Raw genomic sequence first — 21,855 nt, forward strand, 5'->3', positions numbered from 1 at the left:
TGACCGAGTAATTCTACTGCTGAAGGTGAGTGTAGGGCCAATGAGCATGCGTATTGGTTTAAGGCAAGCTTATGGTTTCAAGTTAGGGTTTTTCAAAGGTTTAGATGTTAGTGATCATGCTAATAGTAATGAGTTGTTATGAAAATACTTGTAAAAGTGGTGAATTATTGTGAAATACTTACAAAAGTAGTGAAATGTGGCATAGATGAAGTAAACCTTATGATATTAACTATGTTTAAATGTATATTATGCTATATTTACTTATGGTTACATGTGATAATTGATAGTAGAGAGTTATTCTATTACTGATATTATTATGTTACCTTATGATTACATTTTTACAGGCTATAATAATGAGCTAGACAAGGGAAAAAGTTCATGACCAGTTTAGGGTTGCTAAAGCCGAGAAAATTCTAAAGTTTATGTAATGAACTCACTTTGCTGTGAATATTGTATATATAAGTTTTCATAAGACTTGCTTGCATGTTTTGAATGGTTAGAAGTAATGAATTGTTGAAATTGTAGAGATTTGTGTAAATCTTAGCACTTATATAGAAATATGTGGTGAAATAAGTGGCATGGGCTAAGACTTTGTTGTTAATATGTTGTGAATGTGAGAAGGTATGACTTTATCATAAACTCATGGTGAAAATGGCCAAACTAGTCTGTCTATGTTAAATTGTGAATAGTTCTCAAAAGTGGAAATGGGCTATTGAATGGCTAAATGTTGATTTGTGTATATATATGATATAAAATGTGGTCAATCAGGTGTAAAATATCCCTTTAGACTTGGTTTAAGGTCTAGAAAGGTCTAATGAGACAATGTGAGCGATTTGTGCACTTAACTATGCTAAATATTTAGAAAAAGTAACTTTTTTCACCCGTGTGTCTAAATTTTGATCATATTATTGGATCTCGTCCAAGCTTATCTCATTAGCTAGCTTATAAAATAAGCTTCATGTGGGCATTAAAAATAACTCCTATTGGATATCGTATATAGAAACGGCACACGTCGGAAGTTTTCCATGCAAATTATCATATGACAGCAACAAGAACCCTCATGGGCACCACGGCGCATGGCATGTTATGTCATGGCTCATGGCATAAAGAATGGGAGCTTGTGGCTCTGTGCCACATGTGATGTATGCCCTATAATTTGACCTTATTTCTTCTACGTTCAAGCATGCAATGAGCATGATGAATGCATATGTTTGATTTCTATTGTGAAATTCTCTAATATGTTAAGGATTTGATGATCTTTAAAACCAAATCTTAGGTTCTAAGCTTTTCAAACAAGATTTTAAATATAGTTTGATTTAGGTATGTGGTAATTATGTTACTTTTCTCCTTATATCATCATGATATAAGGGGTGGGTTACAATTATTATATGTAAACTTTTGTGTGATGATTATGTGTATGTGAAACTTGATTAAATGGTGAGACTTAGCTCTATTTGTGTAATTCAAGTATGTTTGTAGTTCCTAACTATATGGTAAGGCTTCACCCCATATTTGGAAGTCAGATGTTTGAATATGGAACAAGTGTGAATGTATATATGTGATGATGTGTGATACCTCATATACAACCACAAGTGTGTGAAGTGGCATTAGGAGGGAAAATTGTGTATGTGAATGTATATATGTGACTTTTGAGAAGACACATTATTTACACACATTTCTTAGCTAATTAGGATCATTTTACATATATTAAGAGTCTCCATATGCATTCATATCACATTTTTCGTGCAATTTTACCTAAATGTTAAATTACATGTATAAGGGGTATTTTAGTCATAAAATGCACATTTTCACCAAATTAGAGTTAAGTTAGAGATTTATGTCTTTTAATGAGCTAAGATAATTTATCTAATTAGTTTTCATTGATTCATCTTAAGTTGAGAGTTATTAGAAAAAGATAGCATTTTAAGGTTATCTCCTTGAGAGTTTCTATTTAGCATTTGATTTTGATTCAAGTGAGTGCTTACCTACACTTATGTCTTATGAGGCTTTCATATTCATTTTTCCTTGATCATTTTAATACTTCAGATAAATTAAATATTTTCTATCTTAATCTAATTAAATAAATGTCATACTATGGTTATTTGATTATTTGATTTAATTGTGACTTAGGTGAATTAGTATGACAAATAAAGACATAACTCAAGGCAATTGAAGAGAGCTTCCAAAGAGCATATATGCCGTAAATAATTAGACTCAGAGAGATCCAAATTAAGCTTAGAATGATGCATTGTATTGGATCAAGCCTACATTACAATCGTCACCAATTTTCCCTTCAATTCACAAAGTAGTTTTGCCACTTGCGTAAGTAATTGAAGACCACAACCAATTTAGAAGTTTCCATCACTTTACTCTAATTTTCCATCAGCCAATTTCATGTCCCACACTTTCAATTCAAATTTCTCTCTAAGTTTCCCATCTTCAAATATTTTCTATCACTTTCTTGCTTGTTCTTCAATTTTCCCATCCAATCAATAACCCATATCTCTCTCATTTCTTATCAAAATCACAAAAAACCACATTCATTCTTCTCCTCTCCCTAAATTCATCCTATCCCACATATCAAATCAAGGATTGAAGGCTCAAATCATCATTAAAGAGGATGCAATGGTACGGCCTAGTTGGGATCTCCTTTGAATCTTTGAAGATGAAGATGGATTGCTAGATTTCTTAAGGGATCTTAGAGGGAAGATGGATGTAGGATGAATCAATGATCTTCACATAGCTAAGCTATTCTAATTCTCTTAGTTTCTCTTATTTGATTGGATGTTTAATACCTTAGTCTAAGGTTATTCTATCATTGGTTTGTAATTTTAGTTGGAATTGATCTTGATGAAATGAGAGATACTTGTTTGGTTGATTGAATTCTTGTGAATTTCCTTGGTTAAAAATTTCCTTAGTTCATTAGGCCATATATGGGAAGAATCACCATAGTATTATGTTTTTCTATTGATGACCTCTTGTTTTTCTCTTACATAGTCTTGTGGATAAGGTTGAGACACTAGAAAGAATCACTATAGTGTTGGGGTTCAATCTGACATTGATTTGCCATGGTTCTCACTAGAGTTTGTCTAACCTAAACACTTGGTCAGTGTATAAAACCAAACTAGGGAAATAACCTAAAGGCATTAGTTGATGACTTAGGGAATTGAACTAGCTAGATCATGTTTCTTAGGATAGTTTTCATAAGGAACTACTAAAAGGCTACGAAGAGAAATCAATCACTAAAGCTATAAACATTGATAAAGATAATAATTCTTCCACTATCTAAACTCTAGGGTTCTACTTCATTAAAAGGGTATTCACATTTTAGATTAGGATTTAGCATTTTAGTTTATCAGTTTGTAGCTAATCTCTCTTAACTTTTAGGTAATTTGTCCACTAGATAAGTTCATAATTGAATCGAGACACTCATTAGGGAGATGGACCTAGGGTTGACCCTATGCTATATTAAGGTTAGAACTAGTATTATTTTGATAGGTGTACGATCCACCTCTACTAACTTTATGTGCCAATTAGATGTATTTGGTTCTTTTGGACTTGGTCTAAGGCCTAAAGTGGTCTAATGAGGCGCGGTATGGAATTTGATCACTTGGGAAAGAAAAGTGACTTTTTTCACCTGAGTATCCAATTTGTGATCGAACCATTAAATTATGTCTAAACTTCTCATTAAATAATTTATTTTACAAGGTTTATATAGGCAGTTAAATTACTTTGATTGGACACCATATGTGAAAATGGCGTGCGATGGAATTTCATATCAGAAAAGCTGTTTTGACAGCAAATTCTGATACATGTGTCATGGCGCATGATGGTATATCACAATATATGATACAGATTAAAACTATACGACTTTGTACCACTTGGTGTGGCGCAAGTGGTACATACTGTGACACATGGCATACTTTTGGGAAAAATAATTACTTGTTTTTCATGTGCGTGGGTATGATGTCTATGCTTCTGTAAGCCTATTTTTATTAAACTTTTAATGTATGTTTAACATGTTTTCAACTAAGTCAGGATCCTGCATTTTAAAAATAAATTAAGGGCTTATGTATATATATTGGTCTTCTAATTATGTTGTGAGATGTGGCTATTGTAAGTAAAGTCTTAGGTAAATTGCAAGATTTTACAGTTTAGTATAAGTTTACTTTAGTTTTGCCCTTGTTGTGCATTGCATCCTCATTAGTTGGCAACTTTTATATATTCATTACTCTTTTTTAGTCTCTAATTACCTGCTTACTTTCTTTTCTAACTTTGCTCCTTAGAAGGGGAGAGAGAGTGAAGCTACAATAAATATGAGAGGACATGATAAGAATCCATGACATTTTCAAGGTTAAAGGCATGAATTCTAGAGGTGCCATTGGAGCAACCTTAAGGGAATAAACCATAATAGGGATCATGTGGAGCTGAGGCTAGGGCAAGATGCGAGGCCTAAGGCTGAAGTGAGAGTAGGGCCGGAATGGCATTTTGAGGCGCAATTGAGTAAGCTAGTGATCTCTCATACATTGGGGAGTAGGTTAGTGACTGGTAGGAAAGATCAGGAGATTTTCACATACCGAGTTTAAAGGACATTCTCATGGTTAAGTTTGCCAATGTTTAATAAGAGAATGAAGGAGGGAGATGTGGAGAACTAAATAGAGAGAATGGAGACAATCTTTAAGGTCACCCCATATCCCTCAGAGCATAAGGTTATGTTGGCTACAATGCAGTTGGTAGAGGATGCCAAGCATTAGTGGAACTTTATGAGACCTTCTAATGGTAGTTAGCTCAATTCGGAGTAATTTAAAGAAAAGTTCTTCGACTATCATTTCTCAGTGGCATTCAAAGATGAACAAGAGGTTGAGTTCTATGCCTTATAGTAGGGTGATCTGGATGAGAAAGCTTTTATGAAGAAGTTCAATCAGCTTTCTAAATTTGTAACATATCTGCATGACCATGACAATGGTGAAGGTGAAGAGATTGCTCAAAAAGATGTGTCCAGAGTATTAAAGATAGATAGCCTTGATAGGCGATTCTACCTTTAATGAGATATGTAACCGACTTCATATGGGGGCATGGTGAGGTCGAGAGGTAGAGCCGGAGAAGAAGAGGAATAGTTATGGGCGATCATATACTCCTCTAGTCCATTGATCTATGTCATATTTTACATACTAAATACTTGGTTTTTGATGTTAAATTGTGCATAATAGGGTTTAATTCCCATTTTTTGAGTTGTCTTTTCTCTATTGACTTTATAAACCCTAATAATGCTATTTGATAATTATTTTGACACTTTCATACCCTAACTGAGATCTTGGGCCTTAATTCTCTTTTCTTTCCTTTTTAATTCTCTTTTGAGGATTTATTTAGTTTTGTATCTTTTATTTTCAAATTTTTTAGGAAACAAATTTAGAGCTAAGAGGTAAAGACTAAGTCAACTTCATTGGAGAATTCAATATCAAGAAAGGACTTATGTGGCATTAAAATTTCAAAATTAAAGAGCTGAGTTGGTGCCATTTAGAAATTAATTAGAGAAGCTTAGAATGCCATCATCATATGGCTTAAAGAAATGCATTTGTGCATGAATTGAAGCTAATCCAAGAGAAATATAGGATGACATCATCAAGGGAAAACAAAGAAGCATGATATGTATTATTCAATTCTGATTCAAAGAAGGCATTGGGTGATATCATCGGAGAAGTATTTTAGGTGTGAAAGCAATCTAAATTTAGGATGGACAATGTGGCACCTGATTAAGCTTGATGGAAGTCACGTTTCTCACATTTGGATCACAATTTCTATGCTCGTTGTCCAGATTAGATTGGCACCACATTTTTTCCTATTTTCTAGATTTATTTGCTCATTTTTAATTCATTTTCTAGCTCATAATTAGCCACATTTAGATCTGACCACTTTGGAATTATCACCTATTCACATTATTCACACGAACATGAGTCTAGATTTCAAATTAGAGCCTCATTATGTACATTCCAATCACTCTCATCATCTAAAATTCTCTCATTTTCTCTCATCATCTTCTTCATCTTTCATCTCCAGATTCACGCCACTCTTCATCTCCAGCAAGTTCAGATCCATTTCTTCATCATTCATCCTCTCATATCACGTCTAGCTTCTTCTCTTCCATTATTCCAAATTTTCTTCCAGCATTTTCCCTTACTTTAGCACCATTATTTTGTCCAAATCAAGTCCTTTTCCAACCACATATTTCTAAATTTCATGAAGTTTTCTCAAGCTTAAGGTCTGATTCAAGTGAAGAGGAAGAGCATGAGAGGCTAATCACTTAGAGTTCTAAGGAGGATGACTTGACATTATGAGATTTTTAGATTTGTAATCTTCATTCACTTTCTTGATTTTACATTCTTTTCTTGATTCATAGTGGAATTCAAATTCTACACCTAGTTTGTTTAAGAACTTTGTAATTCTAATTTAGATTTGATGAGAATATAAATGTTAGATTTAGATTTTTAATGCTATGTTCAGATCTGGAATTTATAATTTAACTTGATATTTTAGGGTTATTTCATAAGTTCTTGCTAATTCTTGTTCAAGTTCATGTTTAGACTTGAGTTAGATCCATATTGGTTATATGAATTTGGCTTAAGGTGCTTTTCTTCCATTAGTTTTGGTCTGAAACTTGTGTAAAACAAGACTGGACATAATGTTAATTCTAAATTTACTTAACTTAGATTAATTAATGTTCATTAAGTTTAATAGTGCACCATACTTAGAGGCTTCTAAGTGGCTCATATTAGGTTAATCAAGAAGGTTTGTGTTAATATCATTCTGGAAATCAATGATTAATGTTAGGAAATATGACTTAGGCTCATCATAATCATCATTCACTTCATTCCAATTAAAATAGAAAATTACAAACATCTAATCCATGCACTTAGACTTAGTTTTGATTACTTGAAAATTCAGCTTAACTTGTGGCATTTGAACAATAATTTGTATTCACTTCTACATTCTAGTTTTAAATTTGATAACCTATGGTGACTAGGGTACAATTAATTGGCCATCGAGAGAAATATCAAATAAGAGTAGTACTGGTGTCAATGGTTATGGATCCTCAAGCAGGAGGGTTTTCAGTAGAGGACTATAGTCCTAAGGTATGATCGATCAAAGTAGGAGGACTAGTAGGGCTAGGAGTTTTGAACCTCCATAGTAATCGAGTTAGATAGTTATTACACTTACATCTAGTGTGAGTACTACATGCTAGCCCGTATGTGCCATTTATGGGAGGAAACATGCTGGGAGATGCTGCGCATGTTATACTTGTGGTGACCAACGGTAATAGGCTAATCTAGTGCCACTCATTCATTTATGTGTCATGAATGTGTAGGGAAATTGTGTTTGCCTGTGTATGAACTTCCTTTTATAGTCAAAGTGTCTATACCATCTAGATTATTGGATAAGAACAGTAGGGTGTGTATGGGAATGGAGTTATGTTTTGAGGGCGAAACTTCTATGGTGGATTTAATACTAATCCCTATTCAAGGATTGAATGCAATAATTGGGATGGACTGATTAATAGTTAATAATTCTATCCTGGATTATGCTAGGAGGATGGTGTTGTTACTAGTTTATGTGACCCCTATAGTGACTTCTAGTCAGTCAAGGCTTCTCTCAATGGTACTAATAGAAAAGTTGGTTTCTAAGGGTTATCAAGCTTATGTGGTCTTCTTTTTAATGCAAGGAAATAATATTAAAAGAGTTGATAAATTCAAGTTGTGAAAGAGTTTCCAAAGGTATTTACAGATGAGATCTCATGCTTACCACTAGAGTAGGAGGTGGAGTTCTCCATTGATTTAGTACCAGGTATCAAGCCTATTTCAAAAGCTTCATATTAAATGGCTTCTTCTAAATTGATGGAACTCAAGAAGTAGCTTGAGGAGTTACTAGATAAGGGCTTTATACACCTCAGTATGTCACCTTAGGGTTTACTAGCCTTATTTGTGAAAAAGAAGGATGGCAACCTTCAGTTATGTATTGAATATAAGAAACTAAACAAGGTGACTATGAAGAATAAATGTCTACTTCTGAGGATTGATGATCTACTAGATCAGCTGGTAGGAGCTTTTATGTTTTCTAAGATTGACTTACGATTGAGGTAGCGATAGTTAAGGGTAAAAGTCGAGAATGTGCCTAATATGACATTTTGTACTCGATATAGTCATTTTGAGTTCTTGGTAATGCCATTTAGGTTGATAAATTCACCTACAGTTTTTATGAACTATATAAACCACATATTCTGTCCCTTTTTGGATTAGTTTGTTGTCATGTTTCTAGATGACATACTGATATATTCTAAGGATGAGAAAGAGCACACACGGCATTTAAGGATGGTATTGAGGATTTTAAGAGACAATTACTTGTATGCAAAGCTAAGTAAGTACAAGTTTTGGTTGCAAGAGGTGCGGTTTCTTGAATATGTAGTGTCAGCTAAGGGTATCTTAGTGGATTTATACAAAGTAGACATGGTGTTGTAATAGGAGCGAGCATGATTTGTGATAGAGGTGTAGAGTTTCTAAGGTTTAGCTGGTTACTATAGAATATTTATTCAAGGATTTTCACATATTACCATTCCTTTAACTCAGTTGATGTGAAAAGATCAGCCTTTCCTTTAGGATGAAAAGTGTGAAGCAACTTTCGTGAAGCTTAAAGAGAAGTTAACCTCGGTGTCGATGTTAATTATTCTTGATCCAAGGTTACCTTATAAGATTTATACAAATGCTTCTATAAAAGGCTTGGGTGTGTCCTAATGCAAGGAGACCAAGTGGCAGCCTATGCGTTTAGGTAGCTATAGCCTCATGAGGAGCATTATCTGACTTTAGTAGCAGCGGTGGTGTTTGCTCTTAAGATTTAGCGACATTATCTCCATAGTGTAGAGTTTAATGTGTGTAATAATCACAAGAATTTGAGATATCTTATAGATCAAAAAGAGCTTAATATGCGCCAGAGGAGGTAGATGGAGTTTTAAAGGATTATAATTTTGAGTTTAAGTACCATCCAAGAAAAGCCAATGTAATAGTAGATGCTTTGAGTTGAAAATCAATGCATATGGCTGGTTTGATGGTCAAAGTGCATCATTTGATATTGTTCTCATAGAGGTATAGCTTGAAGCATTAGATTATTCATTAAATATAGTTCACTCTATAGTGATTTCTAATGAGTTTTGGCAAGAAATAAGAGAAGCACAGGTGAAGGACAAGTTCCTGTTGAGCACTCAGAGTATAATAAAGAGGGTCGTACTACTCTCTTCTAGTTTAGCAATGATAGGTCATCTTATACAAGGACAAGACTTATGTGCCCGCGGACGAGGGAATCAGGAGAAGCCTCTTAAAAGAGGCTTACTATAGCAAATATGCAATGCATCTTAGTGTTACTAAGATGTATCAAGATATGAAGAAGCATTAGTGGTGGCAAGGTATAAAGCAAGGTATATGAAGCTTACCCAAAGACGAGCAAAGGCTTCTATAAGCAAACATACCCAAAATTCATGATCCCTTGTCGATATAGTGCAAATGATCAATGATTGGCCAAAAATGTGGTTTTGGAGGGATTTGGAGCATTTTTTTAAAGTTTTGAGTGCATTGAATGTGAGTTAAAATTATTTAGATTTCAAGATTCTAAAATGCAATATTTGACATTTATTATGAAATAATCATCAAGTATTAATATTTGACACTTGTTTTATAATAACTGTCAAATATATATTTGATATATTATTTGATAGCTATTTACAAAAAAATGTCAAATATTTATATTTTTTAAGTAATATTAAAATTATTATCCATTTGACACTTATTATGAAGTAACAGTCAAATATAGGATTGATGAGCATTCTGGACCCTAAAGTATTACGCAAAAAGCATTATGGATCCTGAACTCTTAAAATGTGTAAAATGGACCCTAAATTTATAAATCCAAAGCAAATTACCCCTACCATTAACTTATAGATAACGCTGTTAATGTTGACTTTATGGGGCCTTGTCAAATGTTGATGTAATAGTCCCTTGCTGATCTATCATCAGTTAATGAGCACCACATATCATAAACTATTGTGCGAATAGTATCCTAGACCCTAAACTTTAAAATTCAAAGAAAATTACCCTTACCATTTATGTGAAGAATGTTGACTGTTATATAGATCAAATTAGCCTCAGCATAGCTCGCCATAACGAACAAGCCATAATTTTGTGAAATGATATTTTTTCCCCTTTTTGCAATATTTTTCAAACGATTGGTATTTTATGATTCTATATACTCTATAACTCTGATTTAGTCTTATTTTGAATAATATTTATTCATTTAATAGTGAAAAATCGAGAACTCATTTGAAAAGATTTAACATCTTCAATTTTAAATCAAGATTTATTAGATTCAAATAAACCAAATAAATGTATTAGTGAGTATGTGGCCAGAGGGGTTTAACTTGGTGTAATTGTTGTGAATTTAGCCCTAGAAGTGGGTCCGAATCGTGGTAGGCCACTTGGGAAAGGAAAGAGGTAGAAAAAGTGAAGCATTGCTCTTTGTGCCATATGCTGTGTTAGGTGGTCGCCTGTCATGGTGCACAAAGGCAATTTTTAAATCTAATGGAATCCTCTACGCCATGCATCACGGCAGAGGGTAACATGCGCCGCGGCGCACGGCCAAAATTTTGATATATCAGCTTCGTACCTGCGTGAAATAAATAGAGAAGAGGAAGAGAAAAACAAAGAGAATGAAGGAGCAGTGCTAGGGCTTAGGAGAACTGATTATCGGGAGTATTCTGAAGCTCCTAAATACCAATTGTAAGCTTCCTTACTTAAATTTTCCTCTCTTCTTCCATTTTCTTGATGGCAGAGGTTAGGATTTAATTGTTAATGGTGATTTTCAGTCCATTGAAGCTATGGTCCAAATCCATTGACTTAAATAGAGTTAATGGAAGTAGATTGAGCTAAGTAAACTTAGTATTAATGGTTTTGTGATGATTGGTGGTTGGAGGACATTAAATGTCTAAAACACTCATAAATTTGGTGGTTGGGGACAATGTGACTTCTTGAATGACCATTTAAGAGTTCAATGTTATTTATGAGAGTTAAAGGAAGCTAAGAAGCCTTATGGGTATCTTTACATGAGTCAAGAATAAATCTTGAGCATTAAGAAATGATGAAGTGTTAGTGAAAAATAGCTCAAAAATAGATATTGATGTTTTGCGTGGTAAATGCTTGTAGAATAACCACTATTGGTACCGTTTCAGCTTCTTGAAAGCTTTGGGAGTGAGTAATTAATGGGTGAAACTTTTGACCTCTCAAAGGTTTAAGGTAACTGGAAGAATTCTATCTTATGCTTTTGTGTGTTTATTAGTTTATGGATTTATGATTGATCATTGAAATGTGTAAATTAAGAAGAAATGCAAGTGTGGCTTGATTTGTTAGAAAATCCACTAGATTCATTTTGTGAGTTTTATGCCTTTTGATGTAAAATTTTTTGAGAACAATATCGGTGGATTCTTCTTTTATGAAATGAGAGTTCAATGATTTTGTGATTGAGAAGTAACATGAATTTTTTTTATGAGGAGTTCAATGATATTCAAAATGGTAGAGTTCAATGATTTTATGGGTGCGAGGTATAATGATTATGAAATCGGAGTTCAATGATTAGTTGGTTTGAAGTTCCATGAAAATACATTTAAGAAGTTCAATGATTTGTGAAATAATGAAGTTCAATGAAAATTGATAATGTAAAGTTTTATGAATTGCATATATGTGAATTATGACATGAATATGCATTGCATGATCTTAAGAGGTAGGAGCTCGCTTAGGAAGAGGAGTAGATGATAAATTCCGCATAGTAAGACCCCATCCATGTGATGGTTTGCTTGGATTGATTATATCCATACTGTCCCACTAGTTCAATGAGGGACTATCCCATTGGTTCAATGAGAGACTTGAACCTAGCTAGCTATCCATCGGTTCAATAAGGAGGCTAGTCTAAAGTGTATGACACCCCAAAATGTGAGAAATGGGAAAAACTGTATTCCATAAGTGAGTCGGGTGAGCCTTGATCGAGTAATCCCCTCACAAGTGTTTAGGCTAGGAAAGTCAAGGAATATATATTATCCCATTGAGTTATAGCCCATAATTTTATGTCAGAGGAATAAGGAGAATATAAGGGAGGTGTGATCATGCATATAGTGAGTAAGGGCACCTGTTGTCTATATTGTATCCTTAATGATGATATCATGAGTTGAGTCTTAATTTCTTCTAATGTATTTGTCAATGATTTGTGTGACCAACTCTCTTTATATAAAAAGTGCTAAAGAGCATTGTTTCTTAAGTAAATGCTATTATCTGAGTTGAATTATGAATATCTATTTTCAAATATTTTACATGGGTTAAAGTATTGACATTAACTACCACTTACATTTAAACTAATTGACATGCATTAGTATAGGTTAGTTAGACCTTAGTTACTAAGTAGTTGTACTCACCCCATTATCTTTAATATTACAGAAAATAGCTTAAGAGGTATAGATAGAGAAAAACACCCAGAGGCTCAGGATCACGATCCTTTTGTAGTAGCCCTCCTTATTTTGAGTAAATGTATATGTATGACAATTTCAATTGCCAATTAGAAATTCTCATTTGTTCTTTATTTGCATTATGTGGATTGTAAATCGTAAGTGTATTTTAGGCTCTAGAGAATGAGTTGATGAGTATGTGTTATTGTGATAAGGCCAAAATATGAAAATTTTGGTAAACTTTCCCTTTTTATGTTTTTGAGTTTAAAGGGTTGAGTAGTGAAGATTTGATCAGGGAATATTTCATGTGATAGGGTGCATTGCACGAGTTAGTCTTAATAACTTGTGTGTGGTTAAATTGGTGTTGGTAGTTATTGGCCCTTGGTATTTGGTTTGGACACTTGAAATTATAAAAATTGTTGTAAAAGTGTAAGTTTTGAAAAGAGTGTCCATATTTTGTTTTAAAAAGAATTTGAATATGAGACTAATGCCACTAGTTAGGGCTCGAAAGAGCTTTCCGTAGACACCTAGTTCGTATCATTCGGATGTCGGATAGAGTTTTGGGACGTGCGGAAGTTGGCCTTAATACTGTCAAATTAACAGCAGAATTCACTATCAAAATTTATGCAATTGCGTCGCAGTGCATGGTGCCACAAGGCACAGAGCATGTCATAAAGGCGAACATGCCGTAGCGCATGTTCAATGAGCCATAGTGCACGCCTCAAAATTTTCAAGAAATTCTCCTGTTTTAAATTACTAAACAAATGAACTCACTTATGTAATGATCACATGCTTCTGTATATTTGTAAACTCTGATTTGTCTAATTGCAAGATTTCAAAATGAATTTAGTTTTGTAAACTTGAGGTTCCCATTTTACTAACCATTAAAAACTTTTGTATTTTGATAATTACTATAATCCTATTCCCTATTTACTTGAGATTTGGTTTTAATTATGAGATTATAATGAGGAGGATATTACAAAAGAAGCATAAGTATTAGAGGATTTTACAAATGATAGATGCGAAAACCGATGATTTCATCAATAGATTTCAAACCCAAATTAACCGGTTAATTAAAATTCTCTTACAGGGGTTAAAATCATGCCTCTCTTAATGTTCAAGACACATTTCATGAAACCAAAATGAGCTTAGAACACTAGTCTAGCTATCCCATCATCAAATAATTCAAGCTCAAAAATGAAATTTAACCCTTTCTTAAGATTATAATTACAATGAATGTCATTAGCAATTGACTTAGTTCTAATATTTCTCCAACCGCATGAGTTACTTTGCTATTTATTTATTTATTTATTTTTTAAAAAACTCAACCCAAGTAGTCAACTTGTTGGGTGAACAAGTTTGCACCGTATTAACACCTAGTTGGATAGGTTGATTTGAGTCACTATTTTTTCAATTTTTCAGAACTTTTTACCAAATCAATTCACTAGTTAAATTGGTCATTTTGGAATTTTGTACTATGCTTTATTGCCCCAATTACTCTTAGCTCTTGCTAGCAAACCAGTTGTTCTTCCACATTGGTTTACGTTGGCTTAAAAAAAAAAAAAAAAAACCGAACAAAAAGTCGATTAATTAGATTCATTCCAACATTTAACTCTCAACATTTAGAGTTAACAGCAAGGGTTAAAAATCATGCCCTTTTAAATGTTGAGGACACAACTCATGAAACCAAAATGAGCTGAGGACCCTATGTCTGGCGAGATCTCATCAAATAACTGAAGATCAAATATGACATTTAACCCTTCATAAGATTATAATTACAGTGAATGTCAATGGCAATTGACTCGGTTCCATTCTTTCTCGATACTAACCTCCAGGATAGAGGCATCGGTGAACCGAATGGTTGACGAGACAAGGACGGTTCATTTTAGCGCCATTCTTCATCTGCAACTCCGTGAGATCGTACGCATCGTCAAGTTATCTGATCTTCCATGAAACTTGAAGGGTCCTCATTTCCATGGGGGCCAGATCGCTGAAGAGAAGGCCCATTAAGCAGCATAACCTTGAACCTCAGGCTTCCATGGCTTCTTCGCGGCGTAAGGTGGGTTCTGATAAAAAGTTCTCTGTGCTTCTTTTGGCTTCTCTAGCCATTGCTGTCATTGGTCTCTTCGTCATTTGGTCGAACAGTAGGTGCAACATTGAACCCGGAGTATCGTATGAGATTATTCGTGTGGTCAACGAATTTCCTCACGATTCTGACGCCTTTACTCAGGTAATGTTTATCTTCGGCATCTTACTTTTATTGGTAATGCGCTTAAGGTTTTAGCGATCAATTGAACTCAGTGTCGAGTTTTTTTTTTTTTTTTCGGGTGAATTTACAGTTGTGTTTTCTGCGTTCAATTTCCAATTTATGTATTTTCTTTCCGGGTATTGGCTGTTTCATGGTTCTTTTCCCCGCGAAGATCTTCACAAACCCTAAAGTTTGAGGTTCATGAATGTCTATACCCGCAAGTGTTTTTCCTCAGGCTCAAGCATGCCTTACCGCTTGAATCACTTAGTTGTGCTTGCTGGTATTTGATTACTAGTGAATTTTTAAAACACTTTAAATTGATTTTTTTTTTTCTAGATGATTTGAAGCTCATGGATACCAATATCTGCTTCTCTGGGATGTTAAAATGACTGGGTGTTTTATTCAATCCTTCTCTCCTATCAATTTTCTGCATGCACCTTGATATTCTATGCATTTCATTATGGTAGAGGCTTGAGAGTTTTTATTCGTCCTTTGGGTTTAAGAAGTATCTTGCAATCATTATAATTGGAAGCATGAAAATTACTAAATGGTATTGATCTGGTTGTTGCTCATGGGAGAGGCATATTTTATTCTCTTATTATTACTTTCAGGGCCTTCTTTATGCTGAAAATGATACCTTGTTCGAGTCAACTGGTCTTTATGGGAAGGTAACGTTGCGTTGTATTCTATTTGTCACTTTTCTTGTCCCCCCTTCTTTACCCCCTTCTCCTTTCTCTCTGGCTTCTTTCGTTTTTGCCACCCTTTCATATTGCCATCATACCCTGTACCTTTGGAAGGATTTATGTGTTCTTGATCTTAGCAAGAAATTGTGCGTTTTCGTTTTTTCATTCATTCATTCAGAAATGCTTGTAGGATTTAGTTGGTATGGTTAATGTTTCTTTAGGTGAAACTGCAAGTTTCTTTTCGTCACCTTCCAATTATATGGAGCTATGGTACAGTTATATTCCAGTGGGGTTGCTGTCACTAAGAGTTGGGTTCGGAGAAAAGCTCAATGAATCCACTGAAAAATTATTTCATGAGACAATGTTTCTCTAGCATGGGTTATTGGTTACATGAGCTTCAAGTATTAGCAGCTGTTTGAATTTATTCGTGCCTTCCTACATGTTTTTGTGTAAATGCTTTATGAGCAAGTAGTAATTCAATTTTTGATTGTGAGCATCCAGTGCAATGCTTTCTCAATTGTGGTAATATCTAAGAGAAGGCCAGACTGCTTTCAACTTCTGTATTTTGTGTGGTTTATTTTGTGAATCATGAATGAGTACAGCATTTGATCCTTTAATTTTATTCTTATTTTTGCGTTCACTATCAATATTCCTAAAAGGTTGGCTGATACTAGAACACAATAGTGTCGTGCAATCCATGTAACTGATCCCACCTAATGGAATAAGGCTTATTGTTGTTGTTATCTTTGCATTGATTGGATAAATTATTTTTCTGTATGAAAGTTATCACTAAACTTTAATCTTTTTGTCATTTCAGTCATCTGTCAGGAAAGTTTCTCTTCATACTGGACAGGTACAGAAACCTGGATTTTGAAGTTTACTGTGTTCTTTTCTATATACTCAGTTCTAGTTAAGTATACACATTTTTGTCGTATATACATTAGGCATGCTAGTCATGCTTGACTGAATATTTGGTCATATGGCATTTGATGCTCTCAATACACAGCAAGCATTAAAAAGTTTGTTTGACTTGACTGACTTGATCCTAGTCAGCTATTAGCTTGGGAATTCTGTTATAAGATAACAATATATCAAATTTTATTTATTTATTTTTTCTTGGGTTAAATTTCATATCTTTGTTTATGTTGTTATTTGCTACATACAGATTGAAGTTCTTCAAAAGATGGATGATTCTTTGTTCGGGGAAGGCTTAACTCTTATTGGTGAAAGGTAAGCCAAAGTGTGGCAATCTGTCTTTCTTACTGATTTAGTAACTTGGTCACTCGAATGGAGCTTCTGTTTTTCAGAAAGGGAAACGTGATCAAATATTGGGATGTTAGGATTTAAGGTAGTTATCTCTTTTAGATATGCAAAAGGTATGGGTGGCTCTGCTGCATGATTAACGATAATTTTTGTTTCACTTAAATTATTTTGCTTGATATGTGACCTTCTCTTATCTCCTCTTTTATCAAAAATACTAGATTATAGGAAAAAACAATGGAAAAATGTGACTTTTCCTTTTTTAAAAATATGTTGAATAACTCGTGTTTTTCTTCTTGATTTCATTTTCCCCCTTGAAGGAGGGAACTTCTTGGCCATTGATCTTGTATTCTTTCTTCCTTTAATTCTCCTACATTATTTCTTGCAATGATAGTTCTTAAAAAATATGCTATAAAATTTCTTTCGTACATTTAGAAACTGCTACATTTTTGGCGCCACAAGATGAATGATCTAGATATGAATGGCACACATTAGACGTGATGCTAAACTCACACGCAGGCATATATACGCATGTCCATTAGAAAATGAGCCTACGTGATCAAAAGATCATCAATCAAGATTCTTCATATCAATTGCTAAATTCTCATCATCTTTATATCAATTGATTGGGTAATTGTTTGAAATGTTTTTAATTTTACCTGTTTCAATCCATCTTCTTTTAAGTTGCTTAATTATTCTTGGATTCCCTCATTTACCTTGCTCCTCTTGTAATTTTCTTTCTTTCCTATAGTTATTTGGATATTTTCTTTCTCTTCAATAGTTATTTTAAAATTTGTTCTTAATTTTTATTGTGTGAAAACAATTTTCTAACAATATTTGCTCCTTTCTTTTTATTGCCAATATCAGTTGACAATTTTCTAACAATATTCAAACCCAAACCAGGATGCTGGAATATTTATCAGATGGTTATAGATGTAATATCAGTTGACAATATCTGTGCAATAATCTGAGGCAGAAAGATCATAACTTTAATTGTACCTCTGTACCTTTTTTTATTATTTAAAAATATGTATTATTTTTCTTTACAATTTGGTAGGAGAATATAATCTTGGCAGTGTACATTAGATTCAGTTAACACGGTTTCTACTAATGGTGAAGGCTTATTTAGTTGCAATAGGTGGTCAGTTGATGAGAGTTTGATTTAGATGCAATCTTTATAAAATTCTTGAAAATTATCATTATGAATTTTATTGCCCTTGGGTTATGGACTTCTACCAAATTTAAATTACCAATCTCTTATTCTTTGTTCTTATAATTTTTCTTGAGATGTTGTTTAATGAAGGTTATGTTTCAAATTGCCAGTTCATATTGGTAGAAAAATTTCAAACAACGTTTTTTTTCCCCTGTAGTTACAGCAATTCACTCATGAGATGAAAGATGGTTGGGGTCTGGCAACTGACGGAAAAGTCTTATATGGAAGTGACGGCAGTTCAACATTGTATCATATTGATCCTCATACATTTAAAGGTCCTCTCTCTCTTACACACACAGAATGCCCTTTCTTAATGCACTTCATGGGAATAAAAGCAATGCTTGTATATTCTAGTTTCAGTGCCATCCATATTGGTTTGAGATTGTGTGTGTGCGCATGCCTATAAGTCTATATACGGCTTTTAATGTTGACGGCTCGATGCTACTTCAATAGTTTATTATTGCTTTATATTTTCACTGAATTTTCTTGGCTATTACTTTTGCAGTTATATCTAAACAAGTTGTCCACTTTAAAGGACATCAAGTACACAATCTCAACGAATTGGAGTTTATAAATGGTGAAATTTGGGCCAATGTATATATGGTATGCCCTTATAAATTGAGTCATGGTTTGATTATAGAAAATAATCTATTTTCTGCTCGTCTTCAAAGTGCCAATAAATGTCATCCCTTTATGATATCTATGGTCCAATATTGTTCTGTGCCGTGCTGAAAACATTGATATATTTTAATTCGTAGACTGATTGCATAGCAAAGATCTCTCCAAAGGATGGTGGTGTTCTTGGATGGATTCTCCTCCCAAATTTGAGGTCTTGCTTCTTATTTCTTCTCGTTGTATAAATTGATTTTTTTAAGCATATGCACATTACTTATCTTAATGACTCACAAGTGTGAGGGTTATCTATTTCTCATAGCTGCATTTTAATTATTCTATGCAGGCAAGAACTGATTGCAGCTGGTGGGATTAATGTAAGAAACCTGAGCCCTTTTATCAACTTGAAATAGGATATTGTTCTATACTAGTATATTTATGTTGCATTCTGATTGCCTGAGTCAAAAGTTAGATTAAAAGGGAAAAAAAATGATTTAAAGGGTTAAACTATTGTTACATTTTTTATTTGGCTATCTCATCATTACACAAATGCTTTGGTATATTGTAGGGTATTGATGTTTTGAATGGCATAGCATGGGATAGTGAACAAAAGAGAGTTTTTGGTAAGCTCCAACTTGTTATTGTTTTATTTGTAATTCTAATAAAGATACATTGGAACTCATGCATAGTTCTATTTAGAAGCTGGCACAAACATTCTTATTAGGATATTTAACAAGTGGCATGAGAGCATGTGATAGTTTCGTCCATCCTAAAATTGCTATTTTTTTATATTTATTTATTATATGTGATGTATGTAATTCAAAATGCCAGTGAAAGGGTAATACGAGTCCTTGCGGGAAAGATTGCATATTGTTACTACTTTATTTATGGCTTGAAAATGTCAAAATATCATGCAAAAGAACAATAATTCAGAAAATTTATGAAGGAGAACATAAAAATATTTTATCCAATAATTTGGTCATTGCTTTTTTTTTTTTTTTAAGTTTTTGCTCATAGAAAATAACCTTTTTTAAATAGTGAATTACGCAACCTCTTGAGTTTTGTTAAGAATACTCATGTACTTTCAAAATATATGCTTTGATCTAATTCAGATGATTTTGGCTGAAATATCTCTATTAACTTAAATATTGAAATATTGCATCCAAAATGCACAAATGAAAAATAAAAATAAAAATGAGGGTATCTTTGTGTAATGATCATCATTATATATACTGTTCTATTACTAACATGTCATTATAATATACTCTCTTTAGATGTTTTCTAACCTCTTCCAGTTTTGGGGTGCTATTTAATTTTTTTCATTTTTGTATGCAACCTTAATTGCAGTTACCGGAAAACTATGGCCAAAGCTTTATGAAATCAGGCTTTTTCCTATAAAGAAATCATTTAAGGAGGGGGTCATTGAGCAGCTTTGCTTGCGCAAGCCTTTCAGGTTTACAACTTAGCTGTTCGTACACACTTCTAAGCAACTTCTTTGGAAGACTGGGCAGCCAAACTCAGCTTTGGAAATGGTATTTAAAAAGGGAAGTCAATAAGTCTGTCAATTGGCTTACTAAAGCAGCCCATGGTCTTGATGTTCATTTGTTGTACTTAATTAACCCTCCCATTGGATGCAGGAGTTTAATGGAGCTAGATATCCATGGCAGCTAGAGTGCTCTGTTTTATTTTGTTGTTGTTTGTCTGTTTATTATTATTATTATTATTATTATTTTGGGTGCTTTTTGTTTCCTTTCATTCGAGGGGGAAAGTAAATGAAATGGTATTGTAACACAGCGACCTCAAAACATATTTAGTAGTGGAAAATGCATGCAGCCTCACAAGTGCCTTCTTGTACTGAGAACTATTGTTCCATTTAGAGTGAAACACGCTATTGTTCAAACAATGCACTTTAGTCTAATTAAAAATTTTATTTTGGACAAAAATATCCTCCGCAAATTAATGGTCGTGGTTAATGAAGGATATTTTAGTCAAAATATGTAAGACTAGTTTAAAAATTATGGTGCAAGATTTGTCTAGATCTAATTGAGAGAATGCTTGTATAAATTCAACAAAATTTGACTTGCCTTTGTAACTTACTGTTTCATTTATTCGGTGCGATATAATTTGGAATTGGATCACAAGTCACTGTAAGAAATATAACAAGGGAAAATGACAATCAAGTCCTAAAATATTAATTTTATACTAGTTAAGTCTCAACTAATTTTAAAAGGCTAATCAAATCTCATGCTGTTTTTTCCTAATCAGAATTACGAAAGAAATGATGAAAATGCCCCTATGAGTAAATATAACATATACACTCATCAGCTCCAACATTTCCCTCCCGATTTATCTCTTTCCTACCATTAATAAGAGTTGTATGTAAGTGGTGGAGCTATATGTTGAAGAATACCCATTCCTGAAATAGAGTTATGCTTGGAAGAGGTGAGTTGTCTTAATTATTGACTCAAGGAAGCTTAAGGAGTTGTGCTGATGCATGTAGACAGGTTTTTTTTTATTTTTTGCAAATCCTTGCATCTGAACAAAAAGGTTTACTCCATGAAGGTCTGATTTCTTGAAAAATGGCTTTCATAAAGAAAAAGATGGAACGGTTTTCTACAACTGAACATGAAAGATTTTTTTTTTATTTCACGTTTCTAAATATTTGGCATGAAGATTCGACATTTTGCAACTGAAAGTGTAAGAAATTACTATCGAGTGTCCATATTTTAAGATAGAACGCTGTCACTGTTTAACTGATGTGAAAATCACTTATGTCAAAAGTAACTTGTTTCTAAGTGATATATTATTACATTTTATTTTATTTCTTGTAGGTTGATATTATTGGGTACGATGGAAAGTAGTTGTTTAAAGGAAATTTTTTATTATTTTCATTTTGGTAGAGATATTGTAAAAGATATGCATGGGACAATGCATTATGATGGGGGGAGTTGTAATGGAAGAATGATTAGAGAAGGAATGTCTCTTGAAGGACTTGTTAGATTAATTTCATCATGCTTGAATTGTGATTTAAATGGAATAGAGTTGAACTACACAGTAAAGTTTAATTGCAATGCTCTTTTAGACCTTAAAGATGTTGAAGGGATAAATCAATTAATGAGATTGAATGATAATTTTGCTTATGTGTACATCATTGGGAAGACACAGCAAAGTACAAAGGCAACAAGAGATTCAATTGATGGATAAGTTTTTTTAATAGTTGCATAATTAATATTATGCTAATATGAATATGGATGGTAGTACTAAACATGATTTGAATGAAAATGCAGAGCAGGATGTTCAGCTAAGAATTCAC

At 33.5% G+C, this 21,855-nt stretch overlaps 1 protein-coding gene across 1 annotated transcript; it reads left to right on the forward strand.

Moving 5' to 3' along the window:
• The first annotated feature begins 14,229 nt into the window (after positions 1-14,229).
• Positions 14,230-20,445, forward strand: LOC129320309 (glutaminyl-peptide cyclotransferase-like). Its single transcript, XM_054965720.1, has 12 exons — positions 14,230-14,756; positions 15,386-15,442; positions 16,275-16,310; positions 16,623-16,687; positions 16,765-16,792; positions 17,413-17,445; positions 18,088-18,205; positions 18,436-18,533; positions 18,689-18,759; positions 18,889-18,919; positions 19,111-19,165; positions 19,890-20,445. The coding sequence occupies exons 1-12, from the start codon at positions 14,502-14,504 to the stop codon at positions 20,006-20,008; spliced, it is 966 nt and encodes a 321-aa protein (XP_054821695.1). The 5' UTR covers positions 14,230-14,501; the 3' UTR covers positions 20,009-20,445.
• Positions 20,446-21,855: the final 1,410 nt, after the last annotated feature.

This window comes from Prosopis cineraria, unplaced genomic scaffold (genome assembly GCF_029017545.1).
Source record: "Prosopis cineraria cultivar Desert tree isolate PC_DT_omini unplaced genomic scaffold, ASM2901754v1 PC1, whole genome shotgun sequence".
NCBI classification, from domain to species: Eukaryota; Viridiplantae; Streptophyta; class Magnoliopsida; order Fabales; family Fabaceae; genus Prosopis; species Prosopis cineraria.